At 52.7% G+C, this 20234-nt stretch overlaps 1 protein-coding gene across 4 annotated transcripts in view; it reads left to right on the forward strand.

The window, feature by feature from the left end:
* The window catches only part of MARCHF10 (membrane associated ring-CH-type finger 10), an 85993-nt gene extending 71521 nt beyond the window's left edge, over window positions 1-14472 (forward strand). For 3 of the 4 annotated variants that reach the window (XM_039235995.1, XM_039235994.1, XM_039235996.1), the window contains exons 11-13: window positions 5554-5667; window positions 11062-11104; window positions 14366-14472. In XM_039235995.1, the coding sequence (XP_039091926.1) occupies window positions 5554-5667; window positions 11062-11104; window positions 14366-14412 (204 nt within the window). In that variant the 3' untranslated portion in view covers window positions 14413-14472. Of the gene's footprint in view, window positions 1-5553; window positions 5668-11061; window positions 11105-11668; window positions 11759-14365 lie in introns of those variants that run through there. The other variant, XM_039235997.1, reaches the window with a different exon arrangement.
* The last annotated feature ends 5762 nt before the right edge of the window (window positions 14473-20234 follow it).

Here is a 20234-nt window from a genome sequence, read left to right on the forward strand (position 1 = left end):
GGGGGAAAGGGAGAGAGGCAAACCATGAGAGTCTCTTGAATGCTGACAAAAACTGAGGACTGATGGATGTGGGGGGGAGGGGGGGATGGGCATGGAGGAGGGCACTTGTGGGGATGAGCACTGGGTGTTATGTGGAAACTAATTTGACAATAAACTATTTGTAAAAAAAATAAAATAAAAAGTTAAAAAAAAAATAAAACACATATTGAATGCCTACTATATATCAGATGCTGTGCTGGAGATGCCTAGGTGCCCAAGACAAACACAGTCACTTCCTTCTAACGGGAAGGGCGTAACCCTAGTCGGGGAGCATCACAAGGGATGTGCAAGCAGCTGTGGGAACAGCCACGAAGAGGCCTAACCCGTTCTCAGGACCAGAGAAGGCTTCCCTGAGGAAGAGACGTTTAAGACCAGGAAGGAAAAAGAGGAGGGAGCCCTCTATCCACGTGCCCTTGAGGGCAAAATCTGAGACACCTGACTCAAGATCTGATCCCAGATCGCAGTCATGCCCACTGGCTGTCCAGGCAGCACTGTCCATGGCTTTGAGGTGTGGTGGGGCTTAGACCAGTGTTTTCCTGGTTTGGTTCAATGCACCTGAGTAGGGACAGAGTGAATGCTGCCCATGCGCCCTGACAGGGCATTGAAATGTGATTATCCCCTGTCCCTCAGATCCCGGATGGTCCCTGTAGGCCCCGCAGGGTCAAGGCTTGTTACTCGGCTTCCAGTGGCTGGATTAGGAGCTACTACCGGCTGTGTGCAGAGTGGCCCCATGAAGCAGAAGCAACTGCAGGGACCCCAGGACCTGGACTAAGCACTTTGAGGCCACTGGCACCTGGTGGCACAATCATAGGCCTGTCAGGACTGCGAGAGCTCAACCCTCCCACCCTCCTTACTCAAGGGTGCCTGGAAAGTAAGCCCAAAAGCATCCGTACCCTCTGTGGGCGCTGCCCAGGAAGGATGAGTCCTGTGTGACGTTCCTCACCCGGGAAGTAGGCGGCAGACCTGGCTCTGGCTGGGGCACTCGGTGTCAGGTTACAAGGAAGAACCCCTGAACAGAGCCTGAACTAAATTCCTAACTCCAGGACGGGCCAGGAGAAAGCAGGCTGAAGTATAGTTTAGATCACAGATTGTACACTCAGATGCCGTGGAGGCCAGGCCCGTAACAAACGGTTGGAATCCTGCAGGCGCCATTATAATAAAGAGCGGTGGCAACAGAGGCAAAATGGAGGGTACTGTCTCCCAGCTGGAAAAGTTCGTGTCCGTCCATCCTTCCGTCCTTCCTTCCTTCCGTCCTTCCTTCCTTCCTTCCTTCCATCCTTCCTTCCTTCCATCCTTTTCTTCCCTCCCTTCCTTCCTTCCTCCCTTCCTTCCTTCCAACCAGAGCACATCCCCAAGCTACATTCAGCTGATTGGCCACTAATTGTTGATCCTTAGCTTAGAGCAGTGGTTCTCTGAGATGGGTTGTCCACGAACTGTAGTGTCAGCATCGCTTGGGAACTTGTTAGAAATACACATTCTTTGGCTCTATCCCCCAGACCCACTGAATCAGAATCTGGGGGAAGAGGAGAGGTGGTACCCAGCAACTACTTTTTTTTCTTTAAGTTTATTTATTTATTTTGAGAGAGAGAGAGCAGGGGAGGAGCCGAGAAAGAGGGAGAGAAAATCCCAAGCAGGCTCCATGCTGACAGCACGGAGCCTGATGCTAGCCTAGGGCTTGATCTCACAAATCATGAGATCGTGACCTGAGCTGAAATCAAGAGTCGTATGCTTAACCGACTGAGCCACCCAGGTGATCCCCAGCAGCTATGTTTTAGAAGGCCCTTTCAGATGCATATTCAAGTTGGGAGTGACGAGGGTCAAAAGACATGGCTAAATGGGCCACTGTCTGGTCCAAAATTATACATTTTTGTCATCCTTTCATCTGTACATATATTTATTGCATACACACCACGTACCGGGTACAGGGCTAGGCATGAGCACAGGACCAGACAAGGCACAAGTGGCCCTTGCCCTGAGTCCTTATCTTTCATTCCTGCCTCTTGCAGGATATTTTTGTTTTGCAAAATACCACGTCCACTTATAATAGCTCAGTTTGCCATAAACACCTTGGGGAAAACAGGCAGGATAGAGTTTACTTCTCCCCTTTTTATAAATGGAGTCACTTTGGCCAGGCACAGTTCAAACTCTGCCCAAAGTCTTAGCACTCGATGGCCCCAGGCTGCCCACTCTGGGGGCCCACGCCCACTGCGTGATGGAGATGTGCTGCTCTCTTCTTTGCCCAGCAGCACAGGAGGGTCTCAGCGGGCCTCTGGCTGTCATTGCTCTGCAGCACAGGCCTGGCTTTGCTCCATCTCAGCCACGGACAGATGTCCTTGGACACACGCAGCCACCTAATCACCCTCACACCTGGGAGCATCTCTTGAACACATCTGAAGACTTCATAGGACATTCAGCCAGGCTGTCTGCTTCTAGAATTTCCATAGGTAGCAAATCTCTTGGCCCAAATGAATATTAACAAAATGAAGGGGGGCTGGGGGGGAGGCGGAAGAAAAGAAAGAAAAACATCTGGCAGGCAGCCTGAGTTCTTCAGGGCTCGTGTCCATGGCTTCATGAGCCTCCTTCTTTCGAGCCTCCTTCCCCCACCCCCGCCCCCGCGCCAACCTCCTGCCTACACTGCACATGGGTGTTAATGCCCCACCAGAATGGGTCGGGAGCAGCTACCAAAAATAACGCTCCAAAACCTAGCTCATTTTGCCCTTGCCCAACAAATGCCCTGGAACTCTCTCTGATAACAAGTCCCTCCCACTTGTGGCTCGGAGCAGAAGATGACTGAGTTCACCAGCAAATGCGTGCTCTGATTGGTCAGCCCAGCCCCTCTGTGGCGCATCCCACACTCTGCAAAGGGCGCACATCAAGGGGCCCCGGCCAGTGAGATTTATGGTGCCACGTGACAGGTTCCCTCCCACAGGCCAGAGAAGAGACACAATCTGCTAGAAGTGACTTTTCAAATTATCTGCAGAAAACATTAGTGGATATTTTCCCCATCTGCATGCCTCCAGGCCTTATTGAGTCATAAAAAGTAAATGATTTCCCTGAATGCTTTGACAAACCTGATAGTTCCAAGCCATTTTCTAGCTGATTGATTTGCCATTATGCATCGGAGTGTCTGAGCACAAAGGCTTACTGACGAAGAGGGTGCTGGAGAGAAAACGAGTGGCAGCTTGCGGGAGGCCACCGCCAGGGACACGGCTGGGTGTGCAGGGAGGAGCCCAAGGGTGGGTTAGGAAGGCTTCCCAGAGGCGGTAGCTTGTGAGACAGACTGCAAGGAGTCAGGTGGGAGGAGGCAAGTAGAAAAAAAGTGAAAACGAGCAACTTCCTCTCTGCCCGCTCTAGGCCAAGGTCAGGAGAGCATAGAAAACAAGACCAAAGGCTAAAAATAGTAGGCTAACTGCTAAGGACAGCTGACTAGAGCCATTAAAGACAGGTCTGTGGGAGAGCGGAGGGGCCTTGAGCTGTGACCTTGGGGCCAATAGTCAAGATCCAGAATTGGACCTGATCCAGAAGAAAGAATGCTCCGATCCTTGCTCAACCTGGGCACCTCTTCTGGCAGCTGTTTTGTTCTGGAAGAGGTGTGTCCTGCACTAGCTTCCTGAGCTGCCATCGATGCAATGCGAACAGGGAGATGGGCCCAGAAGGAATGGAAAAGCACTGAGTGGTCACCATGTCAGGTCTGAGCTTCAGGGAAATAGTCACACTTCTGACCTTCCCCCAGGGTGATGCAGAGGACCATGTTCTCTCCAGGGGGTTTTAGCATCCCAGGGGCTTCTGAGCTTGGTCTGGCCCTTCCCATCCCATGGGGATTTGGTGGGAGGCCAGGTGGGGAAACAAAGCAGAGGGGGAGGGTTACTAACACCCCTAATTTATTGAAGGTCCAGGAAGGGTCCACAGGCCTTGCGGCACAGACCACCAAAGGCACTGAGGACAGAGGAGCTGTCCTCAGCCAGACAGCCAGACCCTTCCTGCTGACCTCCCTGTGTTCCCAGCACCCGCGAGAAAAATAAAACACAACACACCCGCCGAGGAAAAGCAAAAACATTAACAAGTGCAAGATGCAGCGTACAACATAAAGACTTAGGAATCAGGGAGTCAAAGAATGATCAGAGCGAAAGAGGTTCATCAGGAAGGCTTCTGCAAGGAGGAGATGCTGTGAAGGAAGTCCTGTGAAAGGAGGAAGTGGGCATTCAAAACAGAAGCACAAAACAAGCCCACTGACGGAATGAGGAAGAGGCGAGCCAAGGCCCTGAGGTTCACAGTCCATCTGGGACTCTACTGGGCACATGCTCAGCTCACTCTCGGGGAGTTTAATGCTAACAGACCATCCAGGGCCAGGGGGCCTTAGGTGAGACCATCATTAAGTCCAATTACAGAGAGAGAAACATATAGAACTAAGGCCTGGGGACTTTTCTCTGGACAAACAAGGATTCTAGGAAAACAATACGTCCGTGGCATCTGTGTTCCAAATTCTCGCACAGAAGAGTTTGCCTTCCAGAGACGCACATCTTATTGTGTTTACTCCTCTGCTCAGGGGCCATTAGCCACGCATAGACACACAGCAGGGCAACCAAACTCGGTTCTGCCTGATAACGCTCCCACCTCCCATCTCGCAGCCCAGGCCAAAACAACTTTTCAACCCAAGACAAACACCTTCCCCATATACTCCAGCCACACTGGTGAGTAGGGAGTGCTACCCAAGACGTGCTCTGCTCTCTCCACCCCTACGCCTTTGCTGACATTCAGTGGCTGTGTCTGGAAGGCCCTCACCAACCCACAGAGCCCACCCAGCGCGCTCCCATCCACTCGGGACCGTCCAAGGGGCCTTCCCCAGGTCATAGTAAACTGGTCTCTCTTGCCCCATGCATCTCCGCTGTGGCACGTGACACCTGCAGCTGGTACCGGGACTGTCTCTGAACAAGGCTGTCCCACATCAGACGATGGGCTCCCGGCGGGACCTCATGTTCCCAACACCCGGCTCACGGCCTCGACGCATACCTGCTCAATAAACGTTCATGGCACGGGACTGAGCCTGGAGCGCGGGGCTTTTCCAGGGCATCCTCCACTAAGCAGTAAAGAGTTCCAGCCTCAGGGTGCCTGGGTGGCTCAGTCGGTTGAGCGTCCGACTTCAGCTCAGGTCATGATCTCACGGTTCGTGGGTTCGAGCCCCGTGTTGGGCTCCATGCTGACGGCTCAGAGCCTGGAGCCTGTTTCGGATTCTGTGTCTCCCCCTCTCTCTGATCCTCCCCTGTTCACACTGTGTCTCTCTCTCTCTCAGAAATAAATAAAACATTAAAAATTAAACAAAAAAAAAGAGTTCCAGCTTCTACCCTGAATCCCCCTCGCTCTTGCTCTGTTCTCTGATCCCCAAAGGCAGGCCTTGCCTTGGGGGTTGGGCTCTCGTCCCACTTCTTGTTACCGGGGTCCTTACTACCCTCCACCCTGTGATTTAGACCATGAATGGTTTACAGACGCACTTAGGAGTCTCTTTTCCGTATTTAGGCACAAAATGAGCTGATGAATTCAGGCTTGTACCTGGTGCTGCTGCTTCACCTCTATGAACAGAGGTTTGCAGAACTCATGAGACGCAACTACAACCGAGTCGTAAGAGAAAGGGTGAGTGTGGCTCTGACCCGGGCTGTCCGGCAGCAGTCCCTAAACCTTGCAGCGTCGTTTAATACATGTGCAATCTGTTGAGGTCTTCACGGTCACTTGGTAGGAATATGGCACTGTCATAATTAGGACTAAGATGTAGTGGCTCCTAAGCAAAAGCACAGTGGGCCTTCTGGCTGAAAAGTAAGGGATAATCACACAATTGCTTCCTGTTAAACAAAAATAGCAATTAAATGGTCATTCATGGTCATGTAAGCAAGTGAGTCTCTACAGATATTTGCCCCCCAAAACAGAGACTGGCAAGGTTGTTAGGCGTGCCCATGGCCCAAGCATGGAGGGTCTGTGAAAAACAGGGGCCTTCCCCTAAGGAGAACTGTTTATTTTGCTGTGGCTCCCAGAGTGTGTTATTCCGGTGTCTCTGCACGTGTTAGACCAGGAAATAAAGGTGTCGGCCGTGTCCCATTTGTCACTAGAGAGGGGACAATGTATTTACCGGGAATGATCATCTGGGGCTGCCCTTCCTTTAACAAGAGAACCAGGAACCCTCTAGGAGGCCACATAGTTTGGAGGGAGAAGCCTGGCTCTGCTACTAATTGGATCCTGGACTTAGCAAAGTCCAGCAAGATGTACATTTGGACACTGTCCAGTGAGAACGCAGAGCCCCAAGGGACTTCCCTCTTGGCTAAATGCCTGTCCACGGCCAGGTCAGGAAAGCGCACTCTGCAGCGGGACAGGGGCACCTCATTTACCTTAAAGTCATGCCAGGGATTGGTCTGATTTTAGTGTTTAACGGCCGTCGAGGCTTGAAACTTGACCTCTGCTCTTGCCAGGAGGTCCTGACTGCAAAGCAAGGCAGTGTGCACAATGGGCGAGCCACCAGTGGTCTCACAAGGCAGTTTTAGTGACATTCTGCCACCTCTTCCCTATGCACCTCTCTTTCTCTTGACTTTCTCTTCTCTGTCCCCCACTTCCTGTCTCTCTCCTCTTCCTCCTCAAGAGGGTAAGAAGTGCCTGCCTAGAGACTGGAACCCAGTGATTCCAAGGGGTCCTGACACCGCCACAGACCTTGCAACAGCAGCAGGCTACTGAGCCATCCCTATTAGCAATGCTGGGTTCAAACCGTTAGTCCTAAGCGTTCTAGATTTGTCCCTCCTTTTTTTTTTTTTTTCTGGTGTAAATTCTCCCCTTAGACCTCAAGCTCTCAATTAAGAAAACAGGCTGGGTCTTGGCCAAGATATCTTCTCAGGAATCTCACCCTCTTTTTGACCCAGGCCTGTCCTTCCTTTAACTCTTGCGTAGATTTAATGGTGACATAAATTCCTCAGAGAACTACATTAAAAAAAAAAAAAAAGACAGGAAGCAGGAAACGATCCTTTGTTAACATTTCTGTAACCTTATTTTCATGATTCCACATCTTTTTAAATGAACTTTTTATTGCACATTGAACTTCAAAGCACCCAGGATTTGATATAGGCGACAGATGGCTAAAACGTCAGCAGGCTAATGTAAGCAATGCTAGCCTCCGGGACTGCAGGGCAAACAGGAGAGGACAATGTACAGTACAACCCATGGGTGAAAACCAAGGCCCTAAGGCATTGAGTCTATAGAACTTTCTGGTAAAACTATCCTAGAGAAGGAAGGAGTGACACCAGGAACAATCTGGGAACCAAGGCAGAAGGAAGCCGAATGGACAGGGCAATGCTCTTAGGCTTCCATTTCATTTGAGAAACCCTGACATAGATCTCACACACTAAAACCACCAAGCAATAACCAGTACAAAGAGCCAGTTGAGAGGGACCCAAATGGAGGGAGGAAAACAAATGGTGTTTGTCAAATTCATACTCTCCTGGATTTGAGTCTCAGTATCTTCTTGTAGAAAATACTAAGAATCTGAGGGTAACACGTAGAAAAAAAAAAAAAAGGCACTATGTTAGAGGAAAAAACCCTTCTCTCCTTTACCTATCAGAACTGGAGAGCCCATTCACATCTGGCTCCTTGGTTGTGTCTCATTAAAACACACGGGGATGAATGCTTGGCCGTGGCCATGATCATTCACTCACTCTTTCATTCATGCCGTGGCCCGTATCAGGTGCTGGGATGGGAATCCGAGAAAGTGGCCGCCAGACAGGATGCCATGTTGTCCCATTCCAACCAAGTGGGAAGATGAGACTCACCTATTTATAAAGACTGGAAATAACTGGAAAGTAGCACTTGGTCAAGAGAACCAGTCGATCCAGTGATTTCCAAAGGCTGTGAATTAACAAGATCTTCCCTGGCTGGGACTTCTGGGGTTTCCAGTGATCCCGTAAACAAACAATTTGTCTTCTTCATGAGGTTGTGTTACTTGAAGGCAAAGCCAGGGCTTCTACACCTCTCTGAAGATCTGGGCATACAGTGAATCGTCTTTGATGATCATGTCCCAGGCACTATGGACTCCAGGGATTAACAAAATGCTAAATGACTGACAAATGAGGTCATGGTCTGCTGGGGGTTGGGGCGGGGGGGGGGGGGCGGTGGTCACTGGCAGCTTGGGCTTGGAATTCTTATCTCTCTTTGTGCCCCACCACCCTCCAGTGCCTAGAAAATACCTGGCGCATAGTAGGTGCTCAGTAATCTTTGATGCTCAAATCAATAACTAATAAACCAAAACCTACTCTGCAGGAAGTGAGTTTTGAGTTATGTTTTAGAGAACGTGATAGCACAAACTTGTGGAGAGTAAACAGTATTCTAGATAAAGGAACCCTCTCAAGTGCAAGGTATATAGATTTATTATATTCAAAGAATTTCTGTATGCCTACTATGTGCCAGGTTCTAAACTAAATTCTGGGAATATAAACTCCTTGCCTATAAGGGTCTCTGAAGAGAGATAAGCATGTAACAAAGAGTATCAAAAACTGTGCTTTATGACGGAAGATGGAGCCACGTGCAGAAGAGCACAGAGCAGGGGCGCCTGGGTGGCTCAGTTGGTTGGGTGTCCGACTTCAGCTCAGGTCATGATCTCACGGTTCGTGGGTTCGAGCCCCGCGTCGGGCTCTGTGCTGACAGCCAGCTCAGAGCCTGAAGCCTGCCTCGGATTCTGTGTCTCCCTCTCTCTCTGACCCTCCCCTGCTCACGCTGTCTCTCTCTCTCAGAAATCAATAAAAAACATTAAAAAAAAAAAAAAGAAGAAGAAGAGCACAGAGCAGTTGGGGTATGGGAGGAACCACCGATCTCACCCTTTCCTACCACTCCTTCTCCAGGACCGACTGTCCAGGCACGTTTTTCAGAGACACGAGCTAAGGTTTCAAGAGGCTTGCTTTTAATCCAGTTGGGTTGTACCCTTTGCCGTTGGCCTTCCCACTGCTTGGGAAGCCTGGTGCCAAAGCTGCTTCCATTCCTGCTCTCCCCACCCGATCAGCTGAGGGGCTGCTGTCTGAACCGAATCTTGGAGAGTTTAGCAGCTGGACAAGGGTCGGTGGTGAGGGCAAGGGCATTCATGCAGAAGGAAAGGCAGAGGCTCAGAGAAATGAGGAAGACTTGTGTGTTTGAGAGAGTCAAGGAGGTGAGTGTGGCTGGGGCTGGCAGGAAGTGAGTGTGGAGACAGAGGCAGGGGGCAGGGGGTGGAGAGTTTGTGTGCAGCTCTGGAAGGCTGTGGAAGGGTCTCTAGCCTGAGGCTGGCAGGCCAGGAGATTTGCATTTTTGAGTGAAAACTGGAGTAGCTGCGTGAAGGGTCGTGGGATGGATTAGGGGGCCCAGGTGGGGGCACTGGAGTCAGGGAGGGTACAGAGTGAAGTCCGGGCTGAAGGAAACCCTGACTGTTACTCTCTACAAGGGCCCAGCAGAAAATTGGCCATTTCCAAATGCCCATGGTGGAGGGATCTCCAGAGAACTCAAGACCCCACCAGCTGCCTGTTAAGCTGATGGGTACACAGGGCTGTCCTGTGTGGGGACACTAAATGGACTCGCCTTTCCTCACCTCTCTCCCTCTCCTTCCCCCTGTGAGGTACTCCATTATTCAGGGTCCTTACCCCCAAAGCCCCCTGGGCTTTCTCCTAGCCATAGGTTTTGTCTGTATCATGCCCTCCATTTCCTCAGTGAAATGTACTCGTACCCTGAATTCCTCTCCCCGCTTGCCCATGACAGCTCCCCTCTGCCCCTAAGTGCTGACTTCCATAAACTACCTCAAACAATAGAGGCAATCTCGGTCCATGAGCTAAAAGGCAAAGGGTAGAAGGGACCCCAGGCCTTCCAGGGATCGTGACAGCGCCTGTGATCTCCTGGAGTGAGCACGCATCCCTGCTGTACTGACATTTCACCTGCAGGGAAACGTCCACCCGTGTAAAACTGGGAAGAGGGGCAGGGGGAGCAGCGGCCGGCCCAGGAGGCGGGCAGGGTCTCGAAGGAGCTCTGAAACCCCACTGGCTCATTCCCGTGGGAGGTCACAGGAACTTTCTCCAGGCCCTCCCATTCACACTGTTCCATACAAACCCCAAAACTCTTGGCTCAAAGGACCAAGTCTACCCAAAGTATTTGAGGCCCAGGCTTGGCCCTCATTTGGGAAAACTTCCGTATTCACCCAGATGGCATTTCCTTAAGGAATGAGGCCTGGCTCATACAGATGCGGTCACCTGGCTCTGGGTCTAGGTAGGGGTGAGGCCGTCTCAGCAGCCCGGAGGGCATGGGGCCAGTGGGTAGCGCAGCCCTGATGCAGAACTTACCAGGCACCCAGGACTGCTACTTGGGACAGAGTCCATCCTTCTGCCCTCCCCCTGGCCTGCAGGTGATGGGGGCCCAGGGGCCACAGCTACCTCCACACAGTGTCTGGCACACCCTCCAGCCTGTCACAAAGCCCCTCTTCTGCTGGGGGAAGGGCACCAGCCCTTCTACACAGGAGCCCACATCCTTGCAGCCTGGCACAATGGGCTCCCACGGAGTACACAGGGTTTCTTATTGTGGCATAAAATGCCATAAAGTCAGAACAAAGAGGGAGCCCAGAGCCTTGATGGGCCTGCTGCTTCCTGCCGGGCAGAGAATACAACCGATTGTTTAAAAGCCAGTGGTGAGGCAAGTGGCCAATTAGCATGGCCTTCACCCCCACGCTTGTAGATGTGATTCGGGCCATTGAGAATGGGATTCTGCTACTCAGATCAATTGCTGAAAGGAAGCATGTCTGTGCACATGGCCACATTTAGAAGCCTTGAACCACCAGCAAAGGTGACCAGGGCCATCTCCCCTCTGTCCTTAGAAGAGGCTGAGCCCTCAGGTGCTGAGTATCAACACTGCCCTTGGCACCTCTGCCCCTTTAAGGTGATATAAGGGATTCCTGGAACATTCCTGAGACTAGGGAATTATACATCTGTTCACAATTGCTTTGGAGGGGAAAAAAAATTCATTTTTCATTTGTCTTCTTTCTCCTAGTTGTCAAGAAATTACCCACAACCCAGACCGGAAGAAAATGAAAGTAGGTTTGGGGGTTCAGCCCTGCCATTCTGAGGGTGTTTTTGCTAACTTACTCTTTTTCCCTGCGTTACACCTCATATTATGGAAGGAAGTAATGACCACCACCCAGAGGCAAAAGTAACCCCACCAAGCTTGGGAAAGTCTAGCTGCAGCAGTCGGGAAAGCGAGCCGGAGTAGGCTGGGGGCACAGCAGATAAGAATTTTAACTCATCCTGAAAGTCAAGGACAAGGGCCAGCCACAGGGAAGATGGGCTAGTCAGGTGGGCCGGAGGACTGGCTACAGGCTTTTCCCCCTTTGCCTGTGCTGGGATTTTCCAGTACTTGGGGAGCCTCTTGAGTTATCTTGGAAACCATGGAAGGGAGCTGTTGAGCCATCACGGGAAGGGACCACATTCATTCAGGGCTAGTGGCTGTCCTGAATCCTCCCACCACATGGTCCAGTCAGGTGGGTCAGGGGGATTCAGAGGCTGAACCGGGGAAAGCAGGTCTCCAGAGAAAGGTCCCTCAAAGGAGGCAGTACAGCTGCCTTCTTGGCAGCCAGACTCAGGAAGGATTTCTCCACCAGCAGGGAGAATAAACGTGTCCGAGGACTGAGGCGGCTGCGACAATCCCATCTCCAGAAGTTCTTCTGGGGAGAAATTTTACAACCGCCCGCCCTAAGGCAGGTTGAAGGTTTAGCACGGCGACTCCCACCCCGGCTTCGCCATCAGAATCACCTGGGCAATTTACCCAAAGGGCAGATTCCTGGGCCCTTCCCAGGGATTCGGATTCAGACCGTGCGGTGGACCCCGGGTGATCCCGACGCAGCCGAGCACGGCGATGCTTTGGGAAACCCGAACCAGCTCAAAGCCCCACAGGGTGGGGCCCGGATACGACCCCAGAGAACCCAATTTATTATTCAGGGCACGCAGCGCTGAGGACCCGGGCTGACAGTTCTCAGGGACGCGGGGAGGGGACGCTTCCCTCTGTTCACAAAAGGAGCCCAGTGCGCCAGCTCGGGGCGCGCGCCACGGTGTCCCCCAGCGCCGGGTGAGGACCTCGCGCCCCCTCGCCAGGTCCCGGGGCCGCTGCTCCCCCTGCGGCAGCCGGGAAGGGAGCGGGGAGATCTAGAAAAGACCTTTGTGTCTTGGGGAAAGCGCCTCTGCGCCTCGCTCGCAGGTCCCAGCGGCGGCTTTTGGCGAGAGCCCCTGCTCCGAAAGGGCGCGGCCGGGGCCGCCCTCCGGGGCCGGAGCCCATCTCCGGCCAGGGAGGAGCGGGGGGGAGGGGGTGCGGGGGGACCGCGGCTCCCGGCAGGGCGGCGGCGCCCCTCCCAGCTCCCGCCCCGGAGGCGCCGGCGGCTCTTCCTGATCCCGGGAAACCCGCGGCCCGCACGCCTGGTGACTGGACTGGGCTGGGCGGGGGCGACCCCTAGTGCCCAGCGCGGACCGCTGTCGCCCTGCGGTCCCGGGGACGCAGCCTTTCCCCGGGAGTCTGGGGGCGGCCTCACCCGGGCCGCAGCCTGCCCCCTCCGGAGAGCGAGAGAAGAGCATCCCTGGGGCGCTGCTTTAAAAAACGAGTCTCCACCGAGACCTGCGAGAGCCCTCCCTGCAAGTGCCTGGCGCTGCGCTGCTGCCCCCCTGCGTAGCTCAGAGGCAGATGGTCCCGCTGATCATCACTTGCCCTCCCCTCTAGGAAGCTGGGACTAGCTGTTAGGATCCGCCCCAACGCGGGGGCCAGCCAGTGCTCCCCTGGAAATTTGGGTCTAGGTCCTCTCCCTCCACCATTCCCGACCCTGGGGGGTACAGCCCCGATGGAGGAGGATCCTGCACACAGGGGCGATCTTGGCATGCTGGTCAGGTGCCGCGCTTTGGCTGGCCGCCATCGGGGGCCAAGATCAAGACAAGTCGGGGCAGCCAGAGGCAGATGCACAAGCCTCCCATCTTCCTCTGGCCACATTCTCCTTTGCTTCCCAGCAGCCTGGCCTGGCTCACCTGCTTGGCAGCAGTTAGTTAAGCTGGGTTGCCAGAACCGAGTCACACCTGTGACCTGCTGCCCTAGCTCAGTTTAGGTAAAAAGGGAGGAAAAAGACAAAACATAGGGGCTCACCAGATGGCACAAGGAGACGCCAACCTCTTTGAGGGTCTGTGGTGTCCATGCCAACCTTCCCACTGGGTTCCCCCCTCCCCTGTACCTGGAGCACACAAATGCCACCAGTAGCACCCAGGTAAAGGCAGTTCCTGAGTGGGTGCGCCCAAGTTCCACCACTTGCCATATGGCTCTGTGACCCAGCCCCCCTAACAGGCACTTCCCAGCTGGCACAAATGACTGTCACCACAGCCAAGTCCGAGGCCTCGGAGGGGAACAATGCCTCCTGCAGCCATCTGTACAGGTGTGGACAGGTGCAGGCTTGAAAGTCCAGATCAAAGGCTGGGCCAGACCACCTACCTCACCCCCATAGGTGCAAGTCAAGGCAACTAGCTTTGGGGGAATGGACAGAATAGGCCAGGGCACAGGGGCAGCTCGTGGGCTGGGGCTTCCTTGTAGCAAAGACAGAGGCACAGAGGGCCCAGGTAGGCACTGGGGGGGGGGCTGTCAATTGCTCCTACCCCCTGCCCTTCCTCAGTGGTTTCCACAGAAGTCAGGGAGCACTTGCTCATGCCAATGGGAAAAGTATATTGGGACCAAGAGCTCCCCCAAGAATAAAGATGACCCCCCATACTCCACCTCCTCCACACGGCCCCCACTGCCACCCCACCACCTCTTTGCTACCCGTCCTTCCATCACAGGACCCTCTACCTCCAGCCATTTGATCTCTGAAAGATTTCTTAAAGACCTAGGTCAACCCTCTCCCATGCCCAGCTAAGCAAGTGGGGGTTTATGGGGGACCATTACCCTGAGAGGCGGCAAGACTCCTCCAAGGATTCAGTCTGCAAACATTTGCCGCACGGGTCAGGTGAGGATGTGGACTAAGGTGCTTTTGTTGAGGGGCTCACAGTCCCCTCTGCGCTGGCCTGGCTGGAAGGCCCCAGGGGCATTCGAGGGTTCCCAGTGTTGCCAGCACTGCAGTGAGTGAGTGTGTGTGTGTGTGTGTGTGTGTGTGTCTGGCAGTAGGTGAGTGAGTGACTGAGAGTGTGTGTGTGTGTGTGTGTGTGTGTGCGCATATGTGAATGCCCGGGCACAGCTGCTGGGGTGGGGGCAGGAGGGGAAGCCCAGCCACACCCCCGCTGAGGGATGTCGCTGTCCACCATGGCTCCACAGCCTGAGACACCTTCTTCCTTTCCAGATTCCGAGCTGGGGGATGGAAGTGAAAGCAGCAGCCACGTTGTCTAGCAAGGGAGCTGGTCCGGGAGCTCCGCAAAGACACCGCCCCACAGCCGCTTCTTCTACGACCCCATGTGCCTCCCTTCCTCCTCCTCCTCTTTACTGAAACGGAAGCCAAAGTGTTTGCATTACCGGTTTCCCTTTGTGCCCCTCTCTTCTCAGGGTCTGGCCTGAGCAATACAAAGACCGCAGCAGCGACCAGCGCAGTCCCAGCCAGCACAAGCCAAACAGCCCGGGGCTTGTTGGGTCCCTGCAGGCTGCCTTGCTGCTGGCCCCCCTCAGCCAGAAGCCGCAGGTGACTCAGCAGCCCGGGGGCCCTCTGCCAAGGGCAGGTACCTGGAGGCCTTCCTCCGCCTGAGTGGAATCAAGCCACATCTTCAGTAAACTGACTTTATTCACCCAGCTTCCTTTTGTGCTTGCTTGTTTGCTTTCTTTCTTTCTTTCTTTTTTTTTTTGGTCCCCTTGGGCAAAGGCTCAGGGCCTCAAACTCTGGGGAGATGTAAGTGTATCTCAGCCCTCTCCCCACCCCCTCTCCTTGCTCCTCGCCATTACAGTGGCACATCCTGGACCCTGGGGACTGTGACAGGCTGAATGGCCAGCCTACTACTTAGGTCAGGCTTAGTGTGTGGACCTTACAATACTCTCCTACTGACACCTTAGGGCCCAAAAACCAAGACGTGAGATTAAAAACACAAAAACAAACAAACAAAAAAACGGTCAGGGGGCTCAGGTCATGATCTGCGGTTCTTGAGTTCGAGCCCCACATCAGGCTTTGTGCTGACAGCTCAGAGCCTGGAGCCTGCTTTGGATTCTGTGTCTCCCTCTCTCTCTGCCCCTCCTCCCCAGTCAGGTACTCTCTCAAATATAAACATTTTTTAAAAAAATTTTTAAAAAGGTCAGAAAAGGTTTGTGTGTATATGAGAGAGAGCAGGACAAAGGTCAAAAAAATAATAAAAGATGGTGGGTATGCAGTACTTCACATGCTAAGTGAAGGAAGCCAGGCACAAAAGACAACATTGTAGGATTCTATTTACACACAATTTCTAGAAAAGGCCAAACTATAGAGACAGATCAGCGGTGGCAGGACTGGGACTAGAAGGAGAGACTACGTGGGCTCAAGAGGATGTGGGTGAGGAGTCTGCTCTGAAGCTGGGTCCTCACGCTGCTGCCACGGCTGGACAAATTCACTACCGCTCCTTGAACTGGCCGCTCACAAAGGGTGAACGCTGAGGTGTAACTGTAAAATACGCCTCAATATCTCTTTTTTTTAAATGGAGGAAAAGGGGCACCTGGGTGGCTCAGTCGGTTAAGTGTCCGACTTCGTCTCAGGTCATGATCTCACGGTTCGTGGGTTCAAGCATCGCGTCGGGCTCTGTGCTGACAGCTCAGAGCCTGGAGCCTGCTTCAGAGTCGGTGTCTCCCTCTCTCTCTGATCCTCCACTGTTCACACTGCCTCTCTCTCTCTCCTAGAAATGAATAAAACATTTAAAAAAATTTTTTTAATGTTTTATTTATTTCTAGGAGAGAGAGAGAGAGAGAGAGCGTGAGCAGGGGAGGGTCAGAGAGAGAGGGAGTCACCGACTCTGAAGCAGGCTCCAGGCTCTGAGCTGGCAGTCAGCACAGAGCCCGACGCGGGGCTCGAACCCACGAACCGCGAGATCATGACCTAAGTGAAAGTCGGACGCTTAACCGACTAAGCCACCCAGGCGCCCCTAAAACATTTTAAAAATGGAGGAAAAGACAGAGAATGAGAGAGAGGCAGGAGAGAAAAAGGGAAAATGAGAAGAGGGGTTTCTCCCTCCCACCTTCCAAGACCAGGAGCGGCCATTGCAGATTTTGCCGCAAAGACGGTCTCACCGGAGATGAGCGATGGTGCCAGCAGCGTTTTAGGAAATGTGGGTCTGACTGAATTCCCTCAAAAGCTTGTCCATCCCTGACACGATCCACAGTTAAAGTGACTCTATTACCGCAAACTGGTGGGTGTGGCCAGGCAGCCTAGCACCAAGAGCCAAGGGACGCTTCTGAATGTTAACAGAACCTACAGAGCCATTCCAGTTGAAAACCTCTCCTTGATGTAAATAAAACTAAAACCTCAAATTCTTCCATTCACAAATGCAGCCTCACGCCCTCATCATTCTGTGAGAAAATGGGCCTTTATTTTTCAACTGCACTCAAAGGCTGAATGAAGACAAAAGTTTTGTCCAGGAGCCAATACTGAGAAATGGCTAAGTAGGAACAATACATATTTAAAAATAAGTTTTAGGGCGACTGGGTGGCTCAGTCATTTGAGTGTCCAACTTTTGACCTTAGCTCAGGTCATGATTCTAGGATCATGGGATAGAGCCCTACATCAGGCTCTGTGCTGAGTGTGGAGTCTGCTTAAGATTCTCTCTCTCTTTCTCTCTCTCGCCCCCCTCACTCCCCCCTCCCCCTCTCTTCCGCCCCCTACTTGCGGGCACTCTCTCAAATAAATAAGTTAATTAAATAAAAATAAGTTTTATAGACAGATTGACAGCATCCGAGGTGGCCGTATAAACATTCTGACAGGCCAAGTCCACTATAAGATGTGACAGTGTTTGAGGCAGCCACTCTGAGACCATGACAGGTTTACATCAGCCAACGTTGACTTTGTGAAAACTATTTCAAGGATTTACCATCCTTGGGTGCCTCACAATGCCTCCTCTGAGGTCTGGAGAGACACAGTAGAACTAATATCTACCCGCACCATTAATTCAACATTGCTGTGGCCCAGGGGTCCTCTGATGGGGCCTCTCATGGCCTGAGGTGCCCCAAAGATCAAGTCTCATTTATTAAAAGACCCTGGTGAAAAGGGCTACCTGGCCCCTTTCTAACTAAGTAAATATTGTCAGAATCTATTAGAGGCTGAGACACAGTGGATGGAACATAGACTTTTTTTTTAAGCCTTTGGCTTCACCATGACCTTCAAACATTTATCAACCATCAACCATGTGCCAGGTTGTGAGGACACAATGAGAAATGAATGACACCCACCCCCTAGGAGCATAGGCTTCCTGGGGCAATAGGACAGATACAGAAAATGTCAAATCAAGGTAATATGAACCTACAGATGCCAATTATAGAGAATTTTCTATAAACTGGGCCTGGGGACTCATAATAAGCTTGGGAGGCAGATATTATTAACCCCACAATGCTTGAGAGGAAACCTGTATTAGGGTTCTCCAGGGACACAGAAGCAGCAGGGTATATTTATAAATATATGGAAAGAGATTTATTCTGAAGGATGGGCTCATGCAATTACAGAGGCTGGGAAGTCCCACCGCCTACCATATGCAAGCTGAAGACCCAATGAAGCCAGTGAGTAGCTGCAGTTCAACCCTGAAGGCCAGGGGCGTCTGGCTGGCTCGGTCACACCTTGATCCCAGGGTTGTGGGTTCGAACCCCACATTGGGTGTAGAGATTACTTAAAAATAAAAATCGTAAAAAAAAAAAAAATCACCAAAAACTGAAGGCTTAAGACCCAAGAGAGCTGACTCGAGGGCAGGAGAAGATGGATGTCCCAGCTGAAGCAGAGAGAATGTTCACCCCTCCTCTGCCTTTTTGTCGTATTCAGGCCCTCAACAGATTGGGTGATGGCCGGCCATACTGGAGAAGGAGGTATTCTTTACTCAGCCTACCCATTCACGTGCTACTCTCTTCCAGAAACACAGACACACTCAGAAGTAATGCTTTTCCAGCTATCTGGGCATCCTTAGCCCAATCGAATTGATGCATAAAATTAACCAGTGCAAACCTAATCTCATGTGATGCACCGAAGTCTACAGGACGAAGTCAGTTTGTTGGCCAAAGCCAGGCTCCTAGACCGCCTAAAAGAAGGGGTAACATCCTTAACCAGTTCCAGGAGGGCCAAGGGTGCAGGGAAGGCTTGAGGAGGAGAAGGGGGCCTTGAAGGACAGTGGAGCTCAGGTAAGCAGAGAGGTGGTGACGGCAAGGGCAGGCGGGGGCACATACAGATGTCGGGTGCGGCGGGAGCCACTGGCTAGAAAGGGCTCATTGTGCAAGGGAGCCGGGGGACCCTGGGGCCAAGACAGGGAGCTGAGAGTCCACTCACAGGCAGCAGGGGGCTTCCCTAGCCACATCCCGGGCTGGCACAGTGAAGAGTAGGACCCAGAAGAACAGGCAGTAGAAAAGAGGGGAGGGGGCCCTGTCACAACAGCACCTTGGTGACTCGATGGCCACTGAGGAGGCCAATAGGAGCTATAAAATATCCCTAACCTTGCAAATGTCTAATATATCAACCGAGTCCCTACCTTATTTCTGTGTGTTCCATGCAATTCCATGCATCGTGTATTGTATCCCACAGTCCTACCTCAGCCCAGGCTACCCATGTCTCTCTCCTCACTGCCTTGGAAGGGCAAAAAGAAAGCTGTCCTTCTCCACCCTTGATCTCAAAATAGGCCTCTGAAACCCTCAGCAGAGATGATAGGTTGAGACAAAATTCTTGAGTCTCAGAGAGCCTGGCTGCAAGATCCCAGGGCTCTCCATCCCTGTGGCTGACCCCACCACAATGCCTATAGAGCAGGGGTGGGGGGGAGAGGTGACATGGCAAGTCCTCCCCTCTTGGGCCTCCATTCCTCACCTGTTTATGGTGTGTTGAAAAGGATAAAATGAGTTAAGTCATGGCAAACAGAACGGGGCTGCACGTAGTAAATACTCAAGTGAATATTTTGGGTTTTATCATTATCATGGAGGAATGGCGTGTCTGAGGCAGTGTCCTGAGCCCCTGGCAGTCCCTGTGTAAGGAAAAACACCATCCAAAAGTTTCCCAAGTCCCAAAGAGAGACACAAAAGAGCAAACGAAGGGCATCTCTTTAGCAACCAGCAAAGACATGCAAAGACCAGGGACTGTGTCCCAGGACCCTCCAAAGGACCACAGAACTTAGAGGTGCCGGGGAGGGAAGGGGGAAAACCTTCCAGCGGACCAGAAAGCCTTAGCCGAGCAGGATTCCCTGGAAACAGCTAAAACTAAACTTCCGCCATCTGCTGATATCAGAAGATAGTCGATTTTTTGCATTGAGTGCCAGTGATGAATCCATTTTGGTGGGGGGGGGGGGTGCCTGCCCGCTGCTTAGCTCCTTTCCTCCCTCCAGGGCTGGCTGCCCGCCTGCCTTCCCGGACAAGGAAGAACTGAGATCCACACCTCGGGTTGTGCCGACTCCAATGGCAGTCAAGACTGAGGTCAGCCTTTGCCTGGGGCCTCTTGGCAGCCCTGAGCCCAAAGATAAAGGCCTGACCATCTGGGCACTTTGATATCATTGTCGGCCCTTGAGGCCCCTCCCTATTTCCTCTCCTTTCCCCTCCTGCCCTTCTTTCTCCGGTCTGCCCTCAAGATGCAATTCTTTACCTTGTCCCTGTCACACACTGGAGCCTCAGTGCCCGAGGCAGCTTGGCAGGGCTCAGGCAGCCCCGTTCCAGGAAAGCCATGTGGTGTGGCTGGCTGGCTCCTCACCCCTGCGGCCTCATAGTGCTGCCCACTGGGCCAGCCCAGCTCTGCCAGGACACCTGGGAGAAGGCCATCCCTGCCTCGACAAGGAGAGATTGTGAGAAAAGGCCTGACACTGTTCTCTGGGGGGCGCCCCATTCTCCTGTTCATTCATGGATTCAGTGAGCGGTCACTGAACATCCAGGGGGCCAGAGCTGGGCCAGGTTAGCCCTGCAGGTGAAGGCTGGCCTTGCTGCCTGGCACACAGTGCCCTCTGCCAGGCCCCCCGGGATGAGAGCCCACCCCCGGCAGAGAGGGACTGCGTTTACTGACTTGAAAGGAACAGAAAGACAGCGCGGACTCCATCAGA

Source organism: Hyaena hyaena, unplaced genomic scaffold (genome assembly GCF_003009895.1).
Source record: "Hyaena hyaena isolate Hyena2069 unplaced genomic scaffold, ASM300989v1 scaffold_104, whole genome shotgun sequence".
NCBI classification, from domain to species: Eukaryota; Metazoa; Chordata; class Mammalia; order Carnivora; family Hyaenidae; genus Hyaena; species Hyaena hyaena.